At 39.5% G+C, this 21,305-nt stretch overlaps 1 protein-coding gene across 4 annotated transcripts in view; it reads right to left on the bottom strand.

The window, feature by feature from the left end:
* FMNL2 (formin like 2) overlaps nt 1-21,305 on the bottom strand; it is a 199,926-nt gene that overhangs the window by 63,840 nt on the left and 114,781 nt on the right. For all 4 annotated transcript variants that reach the window (XM_081333931.1, XM_081333932.1, XM_081333930.1 and 1 more), the window contains exons 2-3: nt 19,060-19,143; nt 2,451-2,531 (exon numbers count right to left, since the gene is read on the bottom strand). In XM_081333931.1, the coding sequence (XP_081190057.1) occupies nt 2,451-2,531; nt 19,060-19,143 (165 nt within the window). The remainder of the gene's footprint in view (nt 1-2,450; nt 2,532-19,059; nt 19,144-21,305) is intronic.

Here is a 21,305-nt window from a genome sequence, read left to right as displayed (position 1 = left end):
TGACTCAGGAATTCTGGGAATTGAAGTCCATGAGTCATAAAAGAGCCGAGGTTGCCCACCTCTGATATAGCCTAACCCTAAGGTAACCTGACCCTTTTTTCTTTCTCTTATGAAATAAATCTGGTGCCCTTCAAGATATCCTGGAAGAAACTGCTGGCCGTGTCTTAATTCCATGGGGCAGAATATAGTGTTTGTTTATGATGGGACTTTGTCCATCAAAAGCTTCCTCTTGAAATCAAACTTCCAGAAGGCAGGAACCAAACTCTTCTGGAAGGGCCTGGGGGAATTATTGTTCGCCACTGGCTGTTTGTCCCACTATTATATAGGTAGCCCACAACCTATGACCACTAGGCCTTTCCACTGCTAAGCCCTGCAGTTGTTAAGTGAGTTTTGCCCCATTTATGAACTTTTTTGCCACATTTGTTAAGCAAATTACTGTAGTTGTTAAGCGAATCATGCAATCCTTACACAAATCTGGCTTTCCCCCCCCTTGATTTTGCTTTGAGAAAAGGAAGCCAGAAGGCAGCTGAGAAGGTGATCACATGATCCCAGGACAGCCAGCTGCCAGGGACCCAAATTTTGATCAGGTGACCGTGGAGATGTTGCAGTGATCGTAAATGTGAGAAACGGTCAAAAGTCACTTTTTTCAGAGCCGTCGTAACTTCAAATGGTCACCAAACGAGTGGTTGTACAGACCACCTGTGTTGTCATGGATACTGTAATTATTTGATGTTGTTGCTGTTTATTTTTGAATATTTGGCACTTACTAAAGAATTGTGCCCAGAACTGCAGATTTTATTGTATTGTGGGGTGTGGGTCTATATATATATATATGTTGTATATAGTATGGTTAGGTGTGTGTCATGTATGTGTTTCATTTTGAGAACGGGCAACTAAATTTCATTTTTGATGTGTGCCATTGTGCCCGCAGTAAAAAAAAAATACAACAAAGGTTATCTTAATCTTAATCTTGTACATTATGTTGTAAGAGATCATGTGTCCTACGAGAGACCGTTGCATGCACATTTAATGTGTGCATGTAATAAATAATTAAATAAATGTAATAAAATGAATTATTATTACTAATAAGTAACAAATAGCAATTTGTTGGCTGGGAATTCTGAAACTGCAGCCCACATTACAGCTAGTAATGTGCCCCATGAGATAATAAAAAATGTTTTTAAAAAAGGAAGTTTGTTATTTATATACATTAACTATATTATATATTTTATATGCAGCCCAAGGCAATTCCTCTTCACTCAATGCAACATAGGCAAACCAAAAGTTTGGACAATCATGATCTATCTAGACCATCTGGGGGGAAAACAGAGGTTTCTTTATTTATTAAATTTTATGCCACCATCTCCCCTAAAAGACAATTCTGGGTGGTTTACAGAGTATAATCTGGGTAGTTTACAGACTGGAGAAAGATGAAATCCATGTTAAAGCAATAATCCTAAAAAAATTTTTAAAAATCAGTCTAAGAACAAGACAGGACAGTACTTTTTAAAAAAGTGATAAATAGGTCAACTCTTATGAGTCTTTTTTTTTAGGGCACACATAAATGTACTTCCCCTATCATATACACAAATATTTTGTTCAATCAAATCTAAGATTCCAACCTGAGAATCACACAAAATGTCATTTATAGGTAAGCATTTCCCCCATGATTTATACACATAGAGTATAGTAATATTTCCCAGGATGGTACAAATGATCAAGATCTCGGGGGGTGGGGTGGGGGGGAGAGATTCCCATAAAGGAACCTAGAAATCTGGACAGGATGAGGGACAGCAAACTAAACCTGGATGAAAACTCTTCCCTCAGAATACTTCAACAGTCTGCACCAGGATAGGCAACCTGCCCCTTCACATTTCACTTCTTGCAACACCCAGAGCTTCCACTGAATTTTAGTGACCCGGTTTCTGAAAACTGACAGCATGGTTCCCTGCCCGTTGTGAAGCAGGAAACACATGGAAAATGTATAATATAATTTCCAAACAAAATATTGTTTTTTTTAAAAAAAATAATGTAAATCCAGCTTCTCAAAAACTCGAGAGGAAAAAATTAAAATCCTCTGTAGACTTCTTCACTCTCCCCATCTTAAAAGTTTTGAAGGTGGTTTATGGTCAGCAAAAGACTGCCCAGCTTTCATTTATATGGCCGCATTGGAGCTGTGGACTTCTTGATAAAAAAAAAATATCTTAGAATTATCATCCATATGACACCATCCCTGACAAGCCTTGAAAAAGAAGGTCTTCATACTAAACTCAAAAGACGGATGATGACACTCTCAACAAAGTATCTGGAAAACAACCATAGCTTTCAAAATGTGCAAGAGCTTTCTTTTCCTCCTCATTTCTGGCAAACAGACAAAGTTTTTCTGCTTGATATGGCAAAAAAGACTGTCCTTACGCAAGAGAAAGAGACAAAAAAACACCATCTCTTACCTTCCTAGTTACAGCTGGATCAAGGTAGCCTTTTAATTTCTGTATGTATGTATGAGGTGGATTCTTGACTTGAAATCTTTCCTGTAAGTAAAACAGTGATTAGCCATTAGTTAACCAAATATAGTAACTAGTCTCTATATAAAGAAGCATGTAAAAATGCTTCACTGCTTTTGTTATTTCTTCACTTAATTCAGGGGTCCCCGACCTCCAGTCCATGGACTGGTACTGTGCCACAGCATGCCAGCAACCGGTCCGGACAAACAAAAGGAGTCCCATCTGTGAGATGCAGGCAGCACACAAAACCATGTACTCTCTGGTCCGCGGAAAAACCTTTCTCCACGGAACCGGTCCCCGGTGCCCAAAAGGTTAGGGACCACTGATTTAATTGATATTTTCTTTATTTGTGTATTAGAAACAAGAAAAGCCAAATGCTTTGAAATCATCCTGTAATAAAAAAATAGAAAGAAAAACAGAGAGAAAGAGCTGTACAAATTCACCACACTACCAGCTCTTGTGCTCATTAGTGAATAGAATAAGTTATGTATTCTGTTAAAAGAGAAAAGATGATGAATATTATTGAAGCTATCGGATTGAACTTATGAACATGATATTACAGTTTTGAATTTTATTGTCTTAGAAACTGAAATCGGAAAGGAACAATTTTTCATCAGCTCCTCTGAGCACATGCTGACCAAGAATTTGGGGGTAAGAGATACAGGTATTCCTCAACTTACAACCACAACAGAGCCCAAAATCCCCATTGCTAAACAAGACAGTTGTTAAATGAGTTTTGTCCCATTTTTCCACTTTTTTCCCCACAGTTTTAAAGTGGATCACTTGATTGTTAAGCGAATCTGGCTTCCCCCATAGACTTTGCTTGCTGGAAGCCAGATGGGAAGGTTACAAATGGTGATCTCATGACTCCGGGATAGCGCAACTGTCATAAATACATGTCAGTTGCCAAGCGCCCGAATTCTGTTCATGTGACCATGGGGATGCTGCAATGGTCCTAAGTGTGAAAACTGGTCGTAAGTCACTTTTTTCCAGTGCCGTTGTGACTTTGAATGGTCACTAAATATATGGTTGTAACTCAAGGACTACATGTAGCCCAACACATCTGCAGAGAACCATGTTCAAGAAGACTGCATTACAGCAAACCTGAATTTTTATTCATTTGCTGTAAAAGTTTTTGGTTTCAAAGAGAATCTACCCATCTAGCATATACAACCAAGAAGAAAGTAGAAGAGGTTCCTCCTCTAACCGAGATTCAGGAAAGGGGAAAAAAATGAGAACTTTTTAGATACCGCCCCCCCCAATCCCTCTGGAGCATTTCCCTCTTGGAGAGCCAAATAAATCCTCTTCTTCTAGATGAAATGGGACACGTTGCTGTTGCCAACTCAGCTGGCTGACTCACCCCGGCCATCTTGCCCCAGCCAATTCAGCCCAGCCAACTTGCTGTGGCCAACTCACTGTGACCAATTTGCCACGGGACAACTCACCGTGGGACAATTCAACTTGGGATAACTCAAGAGAGGGAAAAGTGGAATTGCAGCTCAGCCCAGCCTCGGGGACTTCTAACTTGAGGAGGTTCAAACCTAAAGCAAGATAAGGACCTGCTGCAATTCACCTGTCGTCCCTTTCTTGAGTTATCCCGTGTTGAATTGTCCTGCGGCGAGTTAGTTGCAATAGGTTCTCCCGTGGCGAATTGGGTGGGCAAGTTGTCCTAGGCCACCCCCTCCCAGAAGGCTGTTGAAACAGAACTCAGAAGAATCTTTGAGGGTAACAATATCGTCTCCAGAGGGCCTAAAAACAACAGCGATAACAAATTTTACATTATTTCTTTCTTTGCGTTTGTATTGGTTTTTTTCGCGTCTATTGTCATTTTAAATTGTAAACTGGAGAGAGTCCTCAGAAGTGTGGCAATGTAGAAATGTGATAAACTAACTGTGGTCTACTGACTGTAATGTTAAAGCTGATGGATTTCTAATATTTTTCCTAGGATGGTTAATTTGAAAACATTAAATTTAAAAACATGAGAAATGCATTCTCATTTCTTAGAAACTGGAGCCCCTTGCTCCTTGAATATCTCTTAATTTTAATAAATGTACAATGCGATAACAAGGGAATCCTGATTCTTTGTCAATGTATGTCTCTTTCCAATATGGTTTGGTAGTTAAATACCTGGTAACTACGACATAGAAAGTTGGGTGTTTCAATAAACCAGGGGTCCCCAACGCTGGTCCATGGATCAACACTGGACCGTGGCATGCCAGAAACCAGTCTGCACAAACAAGCAAAGCCCCATCCGTGGGATGCAGGCAGCATGCAAAACCATGCCCCCCCCCGGGTCCACAGAAAAATCTCCCTCCACCAAGCCAGTTCCTGGTGCCCAAAAGGTTGGGGGCTGCTGCAATAAGCTACATGAAAAGAGAAGCTTGTAAGAAGAAAGTAGCATTAAAGTGAAATAAGGAAGTTGGAAAAATCATCAATGATAGAACTATTCAAAGTTCTAATGGTTAATCATTTGTTTTTAGGTATACGGTTTCATTGTGAACACACACCTTGCAGCTACTCTACCTCAAATGCTACAAATGTGGGAATGCACACAGCACTGTAATAACTCCTTTTTCTTTTCTGTCTTTAAAATCTATTCTGGGAAAACAGAAGAGGTGCTTAATAGTTTCCTTCCTGACAATAATCCAGCAGTGTATTTTCTTTGTTCTCAGGGGGGAAAAATACATTTATCCTTCAAATGTGGATCCTAAAGTGAATGTGCGGATACTGGATTGGGAAAAGAGGAAACCTTCACCGACTTCTTTTCCATTCCAAATTGTTCACTTCTGAAATACAGCTTGACTGCTAACAGTGACATTTCTGTTTTGCTATCACAGTGCGGATGTATGTACCGTATCTGAGATGACAATTCAGAAGAAGGAGTTCTCATTCACAGGGAGCCTATTTCTGCAGGAGAAGCAAGATTTACCTTAACTGTAAAAGGAGGAAGAGCAACCCCAATTACTTCACAAAACTATCTCTCTTTCTTCCATAATTGTAAAAGTTTCTCAAAATGCCTATAAGAGGTAGTTCCAGGTCTACAGAGGCCTTGAAATTTTGGAGAATACTCTTGGGGTGGCCTTGCAGTTTCCAATTCTCTCACAATTTTTGGAGGTTTCAGAGGCCATGTGAGAGCAAGGCTTTCTTATACAAGTTTCAGAGGGTCCAGAGGCCTGGCGTATCACCTGTGACACACACGTGTCATGGATTCTCCATCATAAATTCTACCCATTCTATTCTGTTACAGGATTCAAAATGTTGAATCGGTAGCTGCTGCTCACACAACAGGGCTGTAAGTCGTATTAGACTGTTAAGAGCAACATTTTAAAATCACCCTCAATGCCATACAGACCCAAAAAGTATTGTGGTGCTTCATTGGCATAAAGTAAAGGTAAAGGTAAAGGTTCCCCCGCACGTGCATGCTAGTCATTTCCGACTCTAGGGGCCGGTGCTCATCTCCGTTTCAAAGCCGAAGAGCCAGCGCTTGTCCGAGGACGTCTCCGTGGTCATGTGGCCGGCATGACTAGACGCCAAAGGCGCACAGAACGCTGTTACCTTCCCACCGTAGTGGTCCCTATTTTTCTACTTGCATTTTTACGTGCTTTCGAACTGCTAGGTTGGCAGAAGCTGGGACGAGTAACAGGCGCTCACTCTGCTACGCGGCACTCGGGATTCGACCCGCCAAACTGCCGACCTTCTGATCGACAAGCTCAGCGTCCTAACCCACTGAGCCACCACGTCCCTTTTGCATTGGCATAACCTATCGTAAACACCTACAAACTGATGTTTGTGGTACTGAGGCATAATTTTTGGGAATATAAAGCTCACTAAACTCCAGAACTTGCTTCTAAATAAATCTGCATAGGATTTATTTTACCTACTTTGCTCCTACTCAGCAAACATGTTCATGATGACACTCATGAAAGCTTTAGAAAGGCCATAAATCTGAACTAACTCCTACGTTGCAATTTGCTTTCTTACCCCCAATGGATAAAGATTTCTAAAAGCACATTTTCCTTGTTTTATCTTAATGCCATATTTATAAATTATTATAAATTATAACCTCATTCCCAGCATCGTATGTTGGTTCATATATTGGATTTTCTTCTGTACAATATTTTCAATGCCTGATTAATTTCTGTAGATTTGCATTATATCACAATACTGTACTAGATTTAATAGGTCCTGTTTTCTACGTCAGTGAAGAATATGGCATATTAATATGCTTATTTCTATTTAACTTAAAATTAACACTACAGGTTCAGAATATGAATATGAATAAGAAGGAAACAGAATGCTCAATTACATCCTTAAAGAAATGAATCACAAATTACACAACTTTTAATACCTATTTCTGTTTGTTTCTCTTAGCTTAGAATTATGATATCTTTGTTTTTAATGTGAAAATGTTTATGCAAATGTTTTGCTGCAAATAATTTGCAGAATGTGGGCTGTACGAATCAAGATTGTATCTTAGCATTAAGGCATGTGAACTAGTTTGTGAGATATGTCAATTTGTATCAAAATGTGACTATGTGAACCACTTACTGATTAATATTTATACCATCATGAAGACAATTCTGGTTTCTTTTTATTTTCCACAAGACGTAGATAACAGTTTTCAAATTATTTCCAACATGTGTAACTTTCTTGTTTCTTAGAAAACAAAAAAATTACAAAGTATAATCCTTCCTGAAGATCAGATTTTGGGAATCAAAACCAATACGTGGGAAATAAAGCTAACTAGAAAGAGATGCCACTGATTTCTCTCTAAAGGTAAAGGTAAAGGTTCCCCCGCACATGCGTGCTAGTCGTTTCTGACTCTAGGGGCCGGTGCTCATCTCCGTTTCAAAGCCGAAGAGCCAGCGCTTGTCCGAGGACATCTCCGTGGTCATGTGGCCGGCATGACTAGACGCCAAAGGCGCACGGAACGCTGTTACCTTCCCACCGGAGCGGTCCCTATTTTTCTACTTGCATTTTTACGTGCTTTCGAACTGCTAGGTTGGCAGAAGCTGGGACGAGAAGCTGGGACTCATATATAAAATAGCATGCTGAAAAATGGCATTTACTGTGTATTTCAGGAATGTTCTTTCATCTCAGGGGCTACGTGAGACGAAGAATGCTTTCCTGATTAATAGTAACCAGGATTTTAACCGACAACTTTACAAGGGATAGATTTTTAAAAACTCCTCATCAGAGAATAGGGGTATACTATTAATAAAGGTCATATTAAAATCAGTGCTCAGAATGACTGCTCAGAATAACTTAGAGTCATGGATAAAGGCAGTAGATAAAATCTGTATGCAAGAAAGAAGAGACAGCATATCTGAGCAGATGGAAGTGTTAAATGGTTTGAAAATCATGTTTATTTTAACTATTTCCTTTACATTTTTTCAAGCACTGTTTCCCAGTCTTCAGTTCAAAGCAAAAGTCTCACAAAAGAAACCATCCAACTGCATTGCACTGAAACATGAAAACACTATGTTTATTATTCCTAAAATCAACTGGAGGGGGGGGAAACAGGCAAGGTCTCTTAATCATCATCGATCCATTTGCTTGTATGCTATAGATGTGAGTAGAAGGGCAGTCTCTTAGATGCATCACACAACAGATCTCCTTTCCAAAGAAACTGGAGAGTTCTGAACCTCCCATGGTGACATCTGTGCATGAAGGTCCCCAAAAGGCTATTGCTAAGCACACTGATTTGTGCTTTAGATTGTAAGCCGCCCTGAGTCTTCGGAGAAGGGCGGGATATAAATGGGATTTTTTTAAAAAAAGTGCTTTTTCAAAAGGCAACTGGGTTTTCTTTGTTTTGCTTGAAGGTGTTTCACTTCTCATCCAAGAAGCTTTTTCAGTTCTGAAGAATGAACTGTACAACCTTCTTGGATGAGAAGAGACATGTCTTCAAGCAAAAGAAAAAGAAAAAGAAAGTCCAGTTGCCTTTTGAAAAAGCGCTTTTGGGACAACAGTGACCTGGATGATTGAGCTTCTCAGTAGACACTGTCTCAACGCTGCTAACGTCGGGCGTTCTTGCTTTGACGACAGATGGAAATGCAGCCATTTTCTCTACTGCTTTTAGAATTAGTTGCTGCTGGGAGGGGGAATAGGGATGAGAGTCCAGCTAGTCATAACAATAATAACTCAATCATGGGAACCCAAGGACATCGGGCCCAGAGCTGTTATTGTTTTGGCGGGCTGGAGAGCTGGGGAGGAAGCCCGCGCTTCAAGCTAATTGGGGAATGTGATTTATAACTGTTTATTGGAGGAGGAAATTGCACTTTGTTACTTTGCATCCAGGGGAGGGGAATTTAGTTTCTGGTTTCAACTATGTAGTGCCGATACTTTGTTTCTCGAATAAAAGATTCTTTAAGGTAAATAATGCCTCGAAGTTCTTTTGAAGAGTTTCATCTGTCGGAACCATGACACACTGTGCACGAATGGCATAGTCATGAGTACTCTCAAAAGAAATGCTGCTGGCCATAACTATCCATCTGCTCTTCTATTTGCCCACTAAGGTGAGCATCGATGAAGATAAAGGACCCTTTACCTGAATCAGAATAAGTTCTGAATGAAAGATGCCTCTTTGAAGCCAATCGTGGGGAAAAAATTTGAGAGCTTCGTATTGCATTCTCTGATGCATACATTTGTAACTAGCTACGTGGGAAACCATTCACTGAATCATAAACCAGGCAAGTGTGAGTTGTAAAATGTAATAGTCGGTTATAAAACCATATAATGCAGAATTATTCTCCTACCAACATCCTGAGTGCACACAGATAAAAAATTAATGACTGCAGAGAATCCATTACTCTGCTGAGAATATAATTTCCTCCTATTTATTCACAACAGTCAGCAAGCCATTTCCTCGATTTTTACTTCACAACTCAGCTTCTTTTCTTTCTTTTCTACAAACAAATGAAGAATTTTTGGAAGTCCTGGCTTTGGGAAGAATATTTTAATTGCAGATAATATGTTCTTACAAATTAGAATTGTTTTCAGATAAAGATTTGCTCTGCCATAAAAACCACCCAACTTGCTTGTCGGAGCTAACCCACTTTGAAAATGGTTCTATAACTTGCAGAAGAGTAGTTTAAGGACTTTCCATCTGGTGAAATTGGAAGATAACCTCTGGACTAAGCAAGTAAAGGGATAGCAGGAATTTATAACAATAGAAACCTAGTTTATTAAATTCATGAAGGCATTCCCAAGAGCATGGCACCTATTAACTTCTGAATTTCCTGTGCTTGAAATTCAGGCATGAATAAAATAGGACAAATGTATATTGGAAAGAGATGTATCGTCGTATTGCTGGTTTATAAATTTCCAAGGATTACAAGCAAACCTCCATTGTTAGTGCAGGCACTCATCAATTGTTCAAAGGAAAAACATTTTTAATAAATGCACACACAGTGTTTCTACTCAACCTTTTTCCACCAATAAATCAGTCTAATGTCCATAGAATTTCCTTAGTCACAGTTTATAAATAGCTTCTATCCAATACATTAAACAACTAATTTCAATATACTGTGCTATACAGGTAGTACTTGATTAGCAACTGCCTTGGTCAATGACTGCTCACAGTTACGAACTTGATGAATAAGTAGCTTTGTAACCAATGGATGCATTTATCACCTTCATAGCAATTCAGTCACATGTTCACCATTACAGTCAATCAGTCTGCATTGTCATAAGCACCATTGATTTTTTTTCACCTAATGACCACTTTGATTAACAATAGAGTTACCAGTCCCAACTGTGATAAGTTAAATGAGGACGACTTGTTTGTGCTTTTGATAATCCAGAATATAAACTGCCTAGTTTGGGTTTGCATAATGTGCGAATTCTACCATAACAGCTTGGTGTTTTTCGTATGCCAGACCTATGACTTATTCAAGAAGCTACAACTGAAACAAACCAAGTAACATTAAAAACATCACTGTGATTAAAAAGCCTATTTATTTAAATCAGGGTGCGTTTATCTGCTCAATCTGCTGGAAGACAACTGAGCGCAAGAAAGTGCTTGGAAATGTCAAACCACTTTGAATTGACATCTTTGCACAAGAGATAATAAATGCTACCTTTCCCAATTTGATGTTTTCAGATGTACTGGACTACAACACGCGTCATCCCTAGACAAGACAGTTGAGAAAGTTGAAATAAGAGATGCTTTGCAATATTGGACAGCAAAAACTGGAATCATTATAGTTTGTGAACAAATGAGATAAGATTATTAGTTCATCTGTGTCCGGAGATTATGCTCCTTATTAACAAAGGTTCTACACATTCAAGAGAAGCTTATTCTACAGAACCTTGAATTGAGTATAGTCAAGTTTGATTTTTAACATCATAGCCACATCCAGATAAGTCTCTTGGATAATAGTGAAGAAATGGTTTGCCACTGTTTTTGTCTAGAATTTTTTTTTTAAAAAAACAATTTCTTGCTCTAGCATACTGCTTTGAGATTGCCTTTATTTTTTTCAAATACTAAGCAGGGCCAATGCTGGTTACATAACTCAATGTGATTCAATGCTGCCATTTACTTTGGTTTAGGACACTGAAAAAGGTCATACAAAAGTACTGAGGAAAGCATACCCATTTAGTTATCTTTAAGGCCTTTTTTTCAGTTGCCCTTCTTCTCTAGTTCTCCTTTTTCTGTCTTTTCATATTTGTTGTGATTCAGGGTCAGCCTGTGGGTTCGGCAGTTGGGTCGGACGACTCAGAGGAGGAGGGGGGTGTTGAAGACCTTGCTGAGGGGGTTGAAGATCTTGCTGATGATAGCCCTCAGGCAGGCCCCTCCCACTTGGTCACCATGGAGACCCAGCTGTGTGAGCCTGACAGTGTGGATGAAGATGACCCACAGCTGGCCCTGTTCAAGGATGCCCGACGCAGGAGGCAGTCAAGTAGGAGTAAACAGAGGAAGGCAATGGGGCTTCTCGGAAGGAGAGAAGCCACGCCCTGAACTCTTTATAAAGGGAATGTGTGGGGAGGGCTGGTTTGCTGAAAGCAACCGCTCAGATAGTGTTTCAAAGCTCCTGTATCTTGGTTCGTGTCTTGTTTGTTTTTGTAGTAATAAATTTGGCAGACGTAATTCCAGCCTCTTGCCGTTTGTAAAGGGGTTGCCTTTTCTGCAGGGCCGGTAGCAGGCTGGTACAGAACAATATTATCTATTTTCTTCAGGACAATCATGATTTAAGGGGAAGATCTAATTTCTCCATTTATGTTTCTCCTGATAGTTTTGAGGTCCTTAGAAAACATTAACCCTCTGTCCAGTTTTTCCCACAAGCACCACAGCTACGTATCTGTTGTGTCAGACTCACTTTTTGATTTATCATCCTTGATTGCTTCTGAACAACATGGTGCCTAAGTCTAAGCAGCTTGAGGTTTTCATTATAGTGTGAATTTTAATTAAAAGCTGGGAGACTAAGAGTGGCTGAGTTCCTACAATAATTTTTCCAATTGCTTATGACTAACTACAAATGACACTGCTTTTCTCTAGACTAGAGCAAGATAATTATTCCATTTATGTTTTCTTTCCTCTCCTCTTCCAACTCAATCAGTTTCCACGCCCATAGTTTACCACTCTTTCCAGGGCATCTATTTCCACCTGTTATTTGACAAACTTCATTCACTTTTATTTTTGTCTTTATCCATATTTTAGAACTTGACTATTACTCTATGCCAGTTGATGAATAAAGTAAATCTTCTGTTCTGTAAATGTAGCATATGTTATATTATACAGTGGTACCTTGGTACTCAACTGCTTGTAAACTCATCAACTTTGGTACTCAACACATTCTGATGTGAAAATTTTATCCTGGTACTCATCATTTGTTTGGTACTCAGAGCACAAGCTAGAACGTGTCAGTGTCGGCTGCCTTGTGACTCACTACATTATTCCTTAAGGGAAAATTTTGTTTGGTATTCATTGTTTTGAGTACTCATCATGCCTCCCGGAACCAATTAAGGATGTTACCTTAATTGGTAACTGTACCACTGTAATGTCTGGTCTTTTTGACCTGGATACTGTCTGAGTTAGTTTGGAAGAGATTTCTCCCCTGGTTAGTTTGGAAGAGAGATTCCACCCCCCCCCCATTGAATCATGGTAAGAACATCCTCTCTGGAACCCATTATTAGAAACCAGGTAGCATTCTCATGCATGAGAATGAAGAAGTTGTGTCCTGGCACAGCACCTGATACATTTTTAGCAGCACGTTATTTGTACAGTTATTTATCCAATGCATTTTAAACAGAGAAATTAACAAACTGGCAAAAACAGGGAGGAAAAATCCCTAGGGTTTTTTTTCCCCACAAGTGAAGAATCTGCCTCCCCACCCCCATCGACCAAGTGTTGATCCATTACTTGCAACATGAATTGACCAATTGGCTTGTTGCCTGAGCTTGATGTTGTGAGCTGAGAGAGAATGACTGTCCCAAAGTCACCCAGCTGGCTTTCATGCCTAAAGTGGGACTAAAACTCAGTTTCCTGGCTTTGCAGGATGCAATGAATGCATCTGCTCTCTAAGAACAATGGTTAAATAATTTAACTAGGAAATTGAGGACTTTCTTTGTAATGGAAAAACAAAAAAGAAACACCAATTTCTCCTATCTGAGTGAATGCAACTTGGCTTACGTTAGTCTGATTTTTATTCTGGCAGTAATTCACTTAGCATCTGAGTCTGCTGGACTAAACAAAACTTAAGTGACATGAAAGCTTGTGGAGTTGATACAAAGAATCTCACTGCAGATGCGTAAGCAATTGCTGCTCAGCAAGAACTGAGAGAGCTTAAGAGGCTGTGAAACAAATAATAAAAAAGGCAGAACAAAACAAGATAGAATATCAGCTATATTTTTCTAGTACAACAGAAAATAGTCTGGAGTCAGGATTTTCTTTGTAAATCCCTTCCTCCCTCCCTCCCTCAAACATTAAAAATTTTGAGTGAACTTTTCTAAAAAGGCAGTTCATTTAAAAAGCTCTAAATAATTCAGACAGAAAGTGGAAAATAATGTTCAAATATTTTTCATTATATGTTAATTTGGGCTGAAATGCTTTTCTATAAGGGGTTTAAAGCAAGCTTACAAATCTTGACTTGTTTTGAAATCCATAACCATGGTATAAGAGAGAGTTACATTTTAAAACAGAATTGTTATCCCATGCCACTGAATGAAGAGCAAAGATGCTGCATGTATATTTCGGCTGATTTAAGGATTGTAGGCTTTATCTAATGTGTAAATGGGCCAGAGTATTAGTATTTTTTGACTCCCATCATCATTTTTCTTTCCCTTTGATAAGAGTCTACGCTGAAGGCTAAGATGTTTGCAGAAAGAACCATCTTTATGATTTTGGTTGACCCCAATGATCCTCAAGTGGGAAAATGCACACCATGGATTGGACCCAGAAGTATTCTAACAAAGTACACATGGCAACCTTAATGGAGTCTTAAAACTAACATAAACAATAGAATATAATTACACAATGCCCACATGCATATAAATATTCTAGGAAAATGAGGGTATTTTCTTTGTATCGTGTTTTTGGATAGAGTGACTGAAAGGTCCAGAACGAATGCTGTACATTACAGAAACTCTTTTATCCATTTCCCCAATATGATATTCTCTTTAAATGTCCTGGGATTGTTTCCATTTAGTAGATATCTGGATTTTTGCACCTGTCAGACAATTCTCCTATTTACTCACATTTTTATGTATCTTTCGAACCAGTCAGTCCATAAGCCTCAATAGGATCACCGGCAATGTCTGTTCTCTTTCTGTTTAAAATTGCCTTTCAGTGCTTCAGTCTTCCATTAGAGGGCATGAAAGAGCTGTGCGATGGGTTCCAAAGCTTTTCCCTCTTCCCCCCTCCCCCCCCTCCCCCTTAGCAAGCTGAATAACCAAGAGGATGGACCAGCCAATCTCAAAGTCCCTAAGGGAAAGATCACATGAGTCCTGAAAACAAGAACACCCCTTAATCACATGATTATATGCTCTCTCATCCATTTCTGTTTTAGCTGCTAAAGGTCCTCTTAGCAGATTGCTATTAACAAGAAGGAACAGGCAAGATCAATCCTTTGCTTATTTTAGTACCGTTGTGGTCTGTGGCCCTGCCTAACTATCACCTTCATTCATATAACCTGGCCTGTTATTCAGGTTTCACTTTATGAATCTGTAATGCTCCAAACAGAAAGAGTTTTCTTTGGGAAAACATCAGGGTCCTCGCAAAGGAAAGAAAAAGAAAACATTGTATCTTCTGAAGCAGCACCAAGCATAGCTTGCTTCCGCCCTGCCAATCCAGGATATATATATGGACAAGGCATTTGAAGAATGCGGACACTTGCTTTGATGTTAGTTTTTAAAAGGGGGGGAGGGGGGGTGTCCTCATGTCATTCCAGAATCATTAGAAAATATATGGTTTTTTACACCTCTTCTATAATGTCTGCATTTTCTAACAAAAAACCTGTAAAGTTTCCTTCAAGTCAAGCTTAACTCTGCAATTTCACGGACACATCCATATTAGTTTTCTTGGAATCCAGATTGCAATGGGTTCCCTTTGCCTTCTTCTTTCACCTCCCAGTCCTAGGGCTTAATGGAGGTTTCCCATCTGTACATTAACCAGAGCTGACACTGCTTAATTTTCCAGATCAGTAGGATATTGCTCTAGTAATCTCTAATAAATTTTTTTTTGGAATTGGACTACTTGTTCCCATTTCTTTTGTTTTTAATAGCAGTAACAATCATATGGGGCTATGAGATTTTGGAATGAAAAATACTAACTCTGTTGAAATGGAGATTTTCGTTTTCATTCTTCAGGTCTTAAAAATAGCACTGAGTCACAGTCACAGAATCCAACTTCGTTTGCACAATGGGTTGTTCTCGTCATCATCTCTCCCAACTTGCACATCCTACTCCTATGGACTGAGGATCCTTGTCATTTTAGAAACTAAATTTTCCACACTTATTTCCAAAGAGGCTTTATAAGATCCCTGTTTCTTTTGATCAGTCATTTTTTTAAAAAAAAGCCCAGAACTAATTTCTTTACCAAATCCAGCCTTTTTGACCTCCTTTCCTGATTTCACAGAGATTCCAGGCCACAGTCCGAAAGCCATTTGAAAAACACGCTGCCTGTCAAAGTCCAACAGGATCGTGTCAGAACGGGGTGCAAACTGTACACCAATTTTTGGGAGAACAGCTTGAGCCGTGGGCTGCAGCTGCACTGCTGGACCTATAAAAACATCACACATCAAATGCTTCATCTAAATCTCTTTATGAAGTTTCTGTTTCATGGCTGCTCTTTATTCCCACTGGTAATCACTCAAAAATGAGTCAATAGGTCAGCCACAAACAGGCTTCAGGAGAGGAGGAACATTCCAACATGTAGAAGCCTTAAAACAGAAGAAGCTGTTTTGATTTCTGCCTCACCAAACTGATGAGGAAACGGGAAAGCAAGAATGGGACTTTCTGTCTATCCGATCAAGAAGATTCGCTGGGCCAAGGTGCTTCAGGACCCTAAGACGCCAATGTATTTCTCCTATTTTCCCATTCCCATTAGTCTTCTCAATCCTGCTATCGGTGTACCTGCGGACTCTGAAACTGCTGAATTTTAATCTGAAACGTACTGCGAATAAGTGCAATTAAATTTAAATTTACTGACAAAGAATTAAAGTGAGACTAGTATAGCTATTTCAAGCTGTACTAGTCTCCCTTTAATGCTTTGTCTGTGAAGGCTCCTAGAATGGGGCTGAAAGGTGGAAGCGGAAGCAGTATGCTCCGTCCCATATTTGGGGTAGACCAGGTTGCCCTGATAGGCCAGTCTCATTGGAAAACACTTACCGTAAGTGCAATTAAACGTAGCCGCATGGGTGACAGTGTCGGGGCCCCAATTGTATACAGGTAGTCCTTGACTTACAACCAGAACTGAGCCCAAAATTTCCATTGCGAAGCAAGACGGTTGTTAAGTGAGTTTTGCCCAATTTTATGCCTTTTCTTGCCACAGTTGTTAAATGAATCACTGCAGTTAATAACACGGTGGTTAAGTGAATCTGGCTTCCCCATTGACTCTGCTTGTCAGAAGATCACAAAAGGTGATCACATCACCCTGGGACACGGGCGACCATCAATAAACACATGTCAGTTGTCAAGCATCCAAGTGTTGATCACAAAACCATGGGGATGCTATAATGGTTGTGTGAAAAACAGTCCTAAAGCACTTTTATTCAGGCTGTTGCAACTTCAAACAGTCACTAAACAAATGGCTGTAAGTCAGGGACTACCTGTAGTTTATTTGTTTCTTGTATTTTTCATATAATTCTTGCATTCTACCTGAATCCTGCCAGCTGGTGGTGTAAGGTGTAAGGAAAAAATGCAACTCGTGTGGGTTTTTAATTCTAAAGAGGCTGGCTATTGATAAACATGTCCAAGGAAATGAGTTGCATACAGCAGGTTAAACAATTTGCCGCTGCGTCTCAGTAAACTATGGTATATTTCTAAAACATACAATGGTTTAAATGTTCTGCGTAGAATAATTAATAAATGTTCTGCGTAGAATAATTAATAAATGTTCAAGCTGATAGTTCTGCAATTCCAAAATTATTTGACAATTGCCTCTACAGCATATATAGGCAGTGGTGGGATTCAGATATGTGAACAACCGGTCCTCTGTGTGGATGCCACTTGCAGAAGTCCATTCTGGGACTGGGCAACAAAAAATTAGCTACCAGCTCTGCCGAAGTGGTGCGAACTGACTGAATCCCACCACTCTATATAGGGCATACCCCACACAGCCGCAATTTTAAGTTATTAAATTTTGGTTGTATCCTTGTTAACTTCTGACAAACTTTCTGGCTCAGTTTCAAAACTGCTAAACCTGGAAGCAAACTTGCCCAGTCTAGTCCTCTTTTTTTAAAGTCTTCAGCATCAGTCATCGCGAGATTAATGATTTCTTATTTTTAGATATTTTTTAAAAAAATATTTGCTTCACCTCTCCACAGCTGGATATAAGAATTGAGGTATTCTCTTCTGACTAAGAACTTCTTTAATTAATGGACAATGACCAAAAAAAATAAACCCATTTCCCACCAAAATTCTGATTTCATTTTTTTAATCTACCCCTAGATTGAATATATCTCATCTAGGATCAGTTCTGTTAAGCCCTAGTAAATCAAAACATGATTACAAGTAGTCTTTAATGCTACTAATGATACTGGGGCTGCGAACCTATTGAGTAAGAAGTCGCAAAGTGAAACATCACAATTTTGCAATTTTACTTTAACTTTAGGGTTTTTTTTAACAGAACTGCGAAGGTCATAAATGAGAGAACCGTTGCAAAGTTGATCACCGCTGTAACTGTGAACAGTCACTAAACAAGGCAGTTGTTAAATGAGGACTACCTATGTTAAGTCATACCACTTTCTCAGGGGTAAGCAACCTCGGCTCTTTTATGACTCATGGACTTCAACTCCCAGAAGTCAGCATAGCTGACTCAGGAATTCTGGGAGTTGAAGTCCATGAGTCATAAAAGAGCCGAGGTTGCTTACCTCTAACCTAAATTAAGCATGGTGGCTTCACCTGTGCAAAAACGAGGTAGAGAAGAGCTCCAGGCACGGGAAATCACAGCCAACAACCTCACAAAGTAACTGAATGAACTAAAGTTTGTGGTGATCATATCATTTTCACTGGTCAAGAAAGAAGAAGAAGTGTTTGGAATGTCAATCCGTTTCTTTTCTATGTCACACAGAAATAATGCCAGGAGGACAAAAAAAGACCCCCAAACCCAAATCCAGAATTTAAAAAAACCCTAAAACCTATTCAAGTACACAGATCAGAAGGATGCTTTGAATTAGGGCTTCCGCTCTGAGCTGCTCTGAAGAAGTGATGCAATTCAGGTGGATTTTAGAAAATGTTATTTCAACTATTTTCTCCCCTGCTGTTTTGTGGCTGCTGCTAACCAGTCAGCATCGGCATCTTGAGCATTACATATTCTGCAGCTTCTAAGCCTCTTCTCCAAATGGACAGCTACTTCTTTTTTGCCTAGGACCAAAATGGTCTTCAGGCATAATCATCATGATGGGAACTATGATCATTACAGAGTAAGCCTACATGTGATATTTGCTTTAGAGTGGGAAAAACTGAACATGAAACACAACTGGCTCATCTTTGGCAAATGGCTAAAGTAAAGGCATATTTACCACACAGCTGCTGTACACCCCAAAGCAGTGTGTGTGTGTGTGTGTGTGTGTGTGTGTGTGTGTGTGTGTGTGTGTGTTTGTAGAGAGGGAGAGGGAGGGAGGGAGAAAGAGAGAGATTAGGGGAGAGACTTTTCAGTCAAGCAGAAATCAAAGATATTTCTATTTTTGTGTCTCTGGAATCACCGATTATTGGCAATAGGAAAAACGCTCCTTGCTTTCTAGTCAACAATAAACAATTATCTGCGTTAAGAGACAGATCATTGGTGCTGGTACAAGGCAGCTTCCTACGTTCCTATTATCACAACCTTGGAACAGTGTTTGTAAAATCAGCTTAGGAGACTCTGTACCTTAAAGTGCCTTTCAGCTGCTACACTTACCTGATCACAGATCAGCTCCCACTTCTTCTCATTGTCGTATTGTCTGAGTAGCCTTGCTTTGTCAGGAGGCAAATTCATGGCATTCTGTCAAGAAAGAGAAAGCAAATCTGGGTGACCACAACAGGCTGATAGTTTAGAGAGGTTGCATATGAATAAGCGTAAATGAGCAGAACAACATGGTTGCAGTTATGTGCTTTCCCCCCCCCCCAAATTCATGGTTAACGGAGTAAATCCAAAGCTTTCCAGGAAAAAGAAATTGCAAAAAAAGCAATGAAAGATTCCTTCTCTTCCCCAGCCTCTAATCTAAGATGTGACTCGTGTTAAACAATGTCAAGGTTGAGAGGTTTTTTTCACGTCAGCTGAAACTAGAGAATGAAGTTGTGGGTAATTCAATGAGAGTTGCTTTTTCTTCTATCCTATTACTACTACATAAAATGCCCAATAACAAATGCCTGCTTTTATCTACTTAGAGGTGCAAGACTGAAATCCATGCACAATTCATAGTTAAAGTTAAAGTAGTATAAGATCTGATTCGCCACCAATGTATACAACATTCAAAAAGAGAGCCACATAAATATGTTGCAGCAAGAGAGGAAACAGGCTTGTAGTACAGGCAGAAGTAAACAGATTTATTGTGATGTACATTTGTGGATGAGATTCCATTTTAACCAAAGTAAATTAGTGCTCCAAATGGGATTCACTTAAATAGCTCCTTATATATAGTATCAAAGTTATCAAAGTTGGAAGTTTAATGAAAATACACAGTGATGTGTATATTTGCTTAAGATAACATGCAAAGAACATTATAGAGCAGGGGTGTCAAACTCGCTGCGTCACGTGACGTGTCGCAACTTTTTTCCCCTTGCCAGAGCTGGGGTGGACACGGCTTCCACGTGACGCATCCGGACTGTGGGCCAGCAATTTGACACCCCTGTTATAGAGCATATGGAAGAACAAGCGTTGTTAATTTAATTTAATTTAATTTAATTTAATTTAATTTAATAACATTTATATACCGCCCTTCTCCCTGAGGACTCAGGGCGGTTCACAGGGCAGAATAAAATACCAAATACAAACATTAAAAAAAGATTAAACAGTTGCCCTAGTTAAAACAATAGAAGTACAATTCTAAAAACCCCAAGATAAAATTAAGAGACCAAAGATAAAACAACCCCACCGATCCCCATCAGGCTAGGCCAGCTTGTACAAACAAAAACGTCTTGAGATCGCGACGAAAGGAGCGAAGATCGGGCGCCATCCGGAGCTCTACCGGTAGCTGATTCCACAGCTCCGGAGCGCCCACAGAGAAGGATCTCCCCCTGGGGGTCACCAATCGACATTCTCTGATCGGTGGCACCCTGAGGAGGCCCTCTCTGTGGGAACGCACAGGGCGCAGGGAGCTTGATGCCGGCAGTTAAGAGGAACTGTATCCCATAGAGTTCCAAAATAAAACCGCATCTACTTAAAACAAAAAACAAAAAACCTAGTGTACCAAAGAAAAGAGAAACAATACAGAAACAAGAAATTTCACAAAAATTTCAATTGCATATATCAGGTCAGACATTCCCTTTTATATACAGTTATGCCTGCATTTAATTTACTGGGAGGGGTGAGAATTGGAGAGACTATAATCAGATAGGGTTATATAAAATTTTGCATGGTTTCTCCCTGCTTTACTACTATTACATTGGTTTTCATCAACCTGGGGCTCTAAAAACAATTGCCAGAATTTGTAATAAAACACACATGAATGAAATAGGATGGCAGGTTAGGAAAGGAAACACAAAGCTCTCTCTCTCTCCCTCCCCCCCCCCTTTCAATCTAATCTAATCCAATCCAATCCAATCATCTATCAGGAACTCCAGGTTCTGAAGAATCTTCTGTTTAAATACTTTTTCCTGGGAAGACAAAGCAGGAAAGGGCTGTTCTATATTTTTTTTCCAAATCTGCTCATGAATTCTGTAACACCTTTAATTGGTTCCTGCTATGTTTTTATACTAAAGCAACAAATTAAGTTGTAGCTCTGGAACCTGTTTCTTCAAGGATGAAAGCTGATGATCTCCAGATGTTTTACATACATGTGATGTAATCCCTGACTATTAGCCAAATATAGAAAATGTATAGTCCAAATTATATTGAGGGTACCAAATTACACTATTCCTAATCTAGCGATGTGATGTACGCTATATACAGCACTGCATAGAATTAATTCCTTTACATTATTGGACCTCACTAAATGTACACTT

This window comes from Vipera berus (genome assembly GCF_964194415.1).
Source record: "Vipera berus genome assembly, chromosome: 1".
NCBI classification, from domain to species: Eukaryota; Metazoa; Chordata; class Lepidosauria; order Squamata; family Viperidae; genus Vipera; species Vipera berus.
Note: the sequence above shows the minus strand (reverse complement) of the source record. Positions and strands in the feature narration are given on the sequence as shown.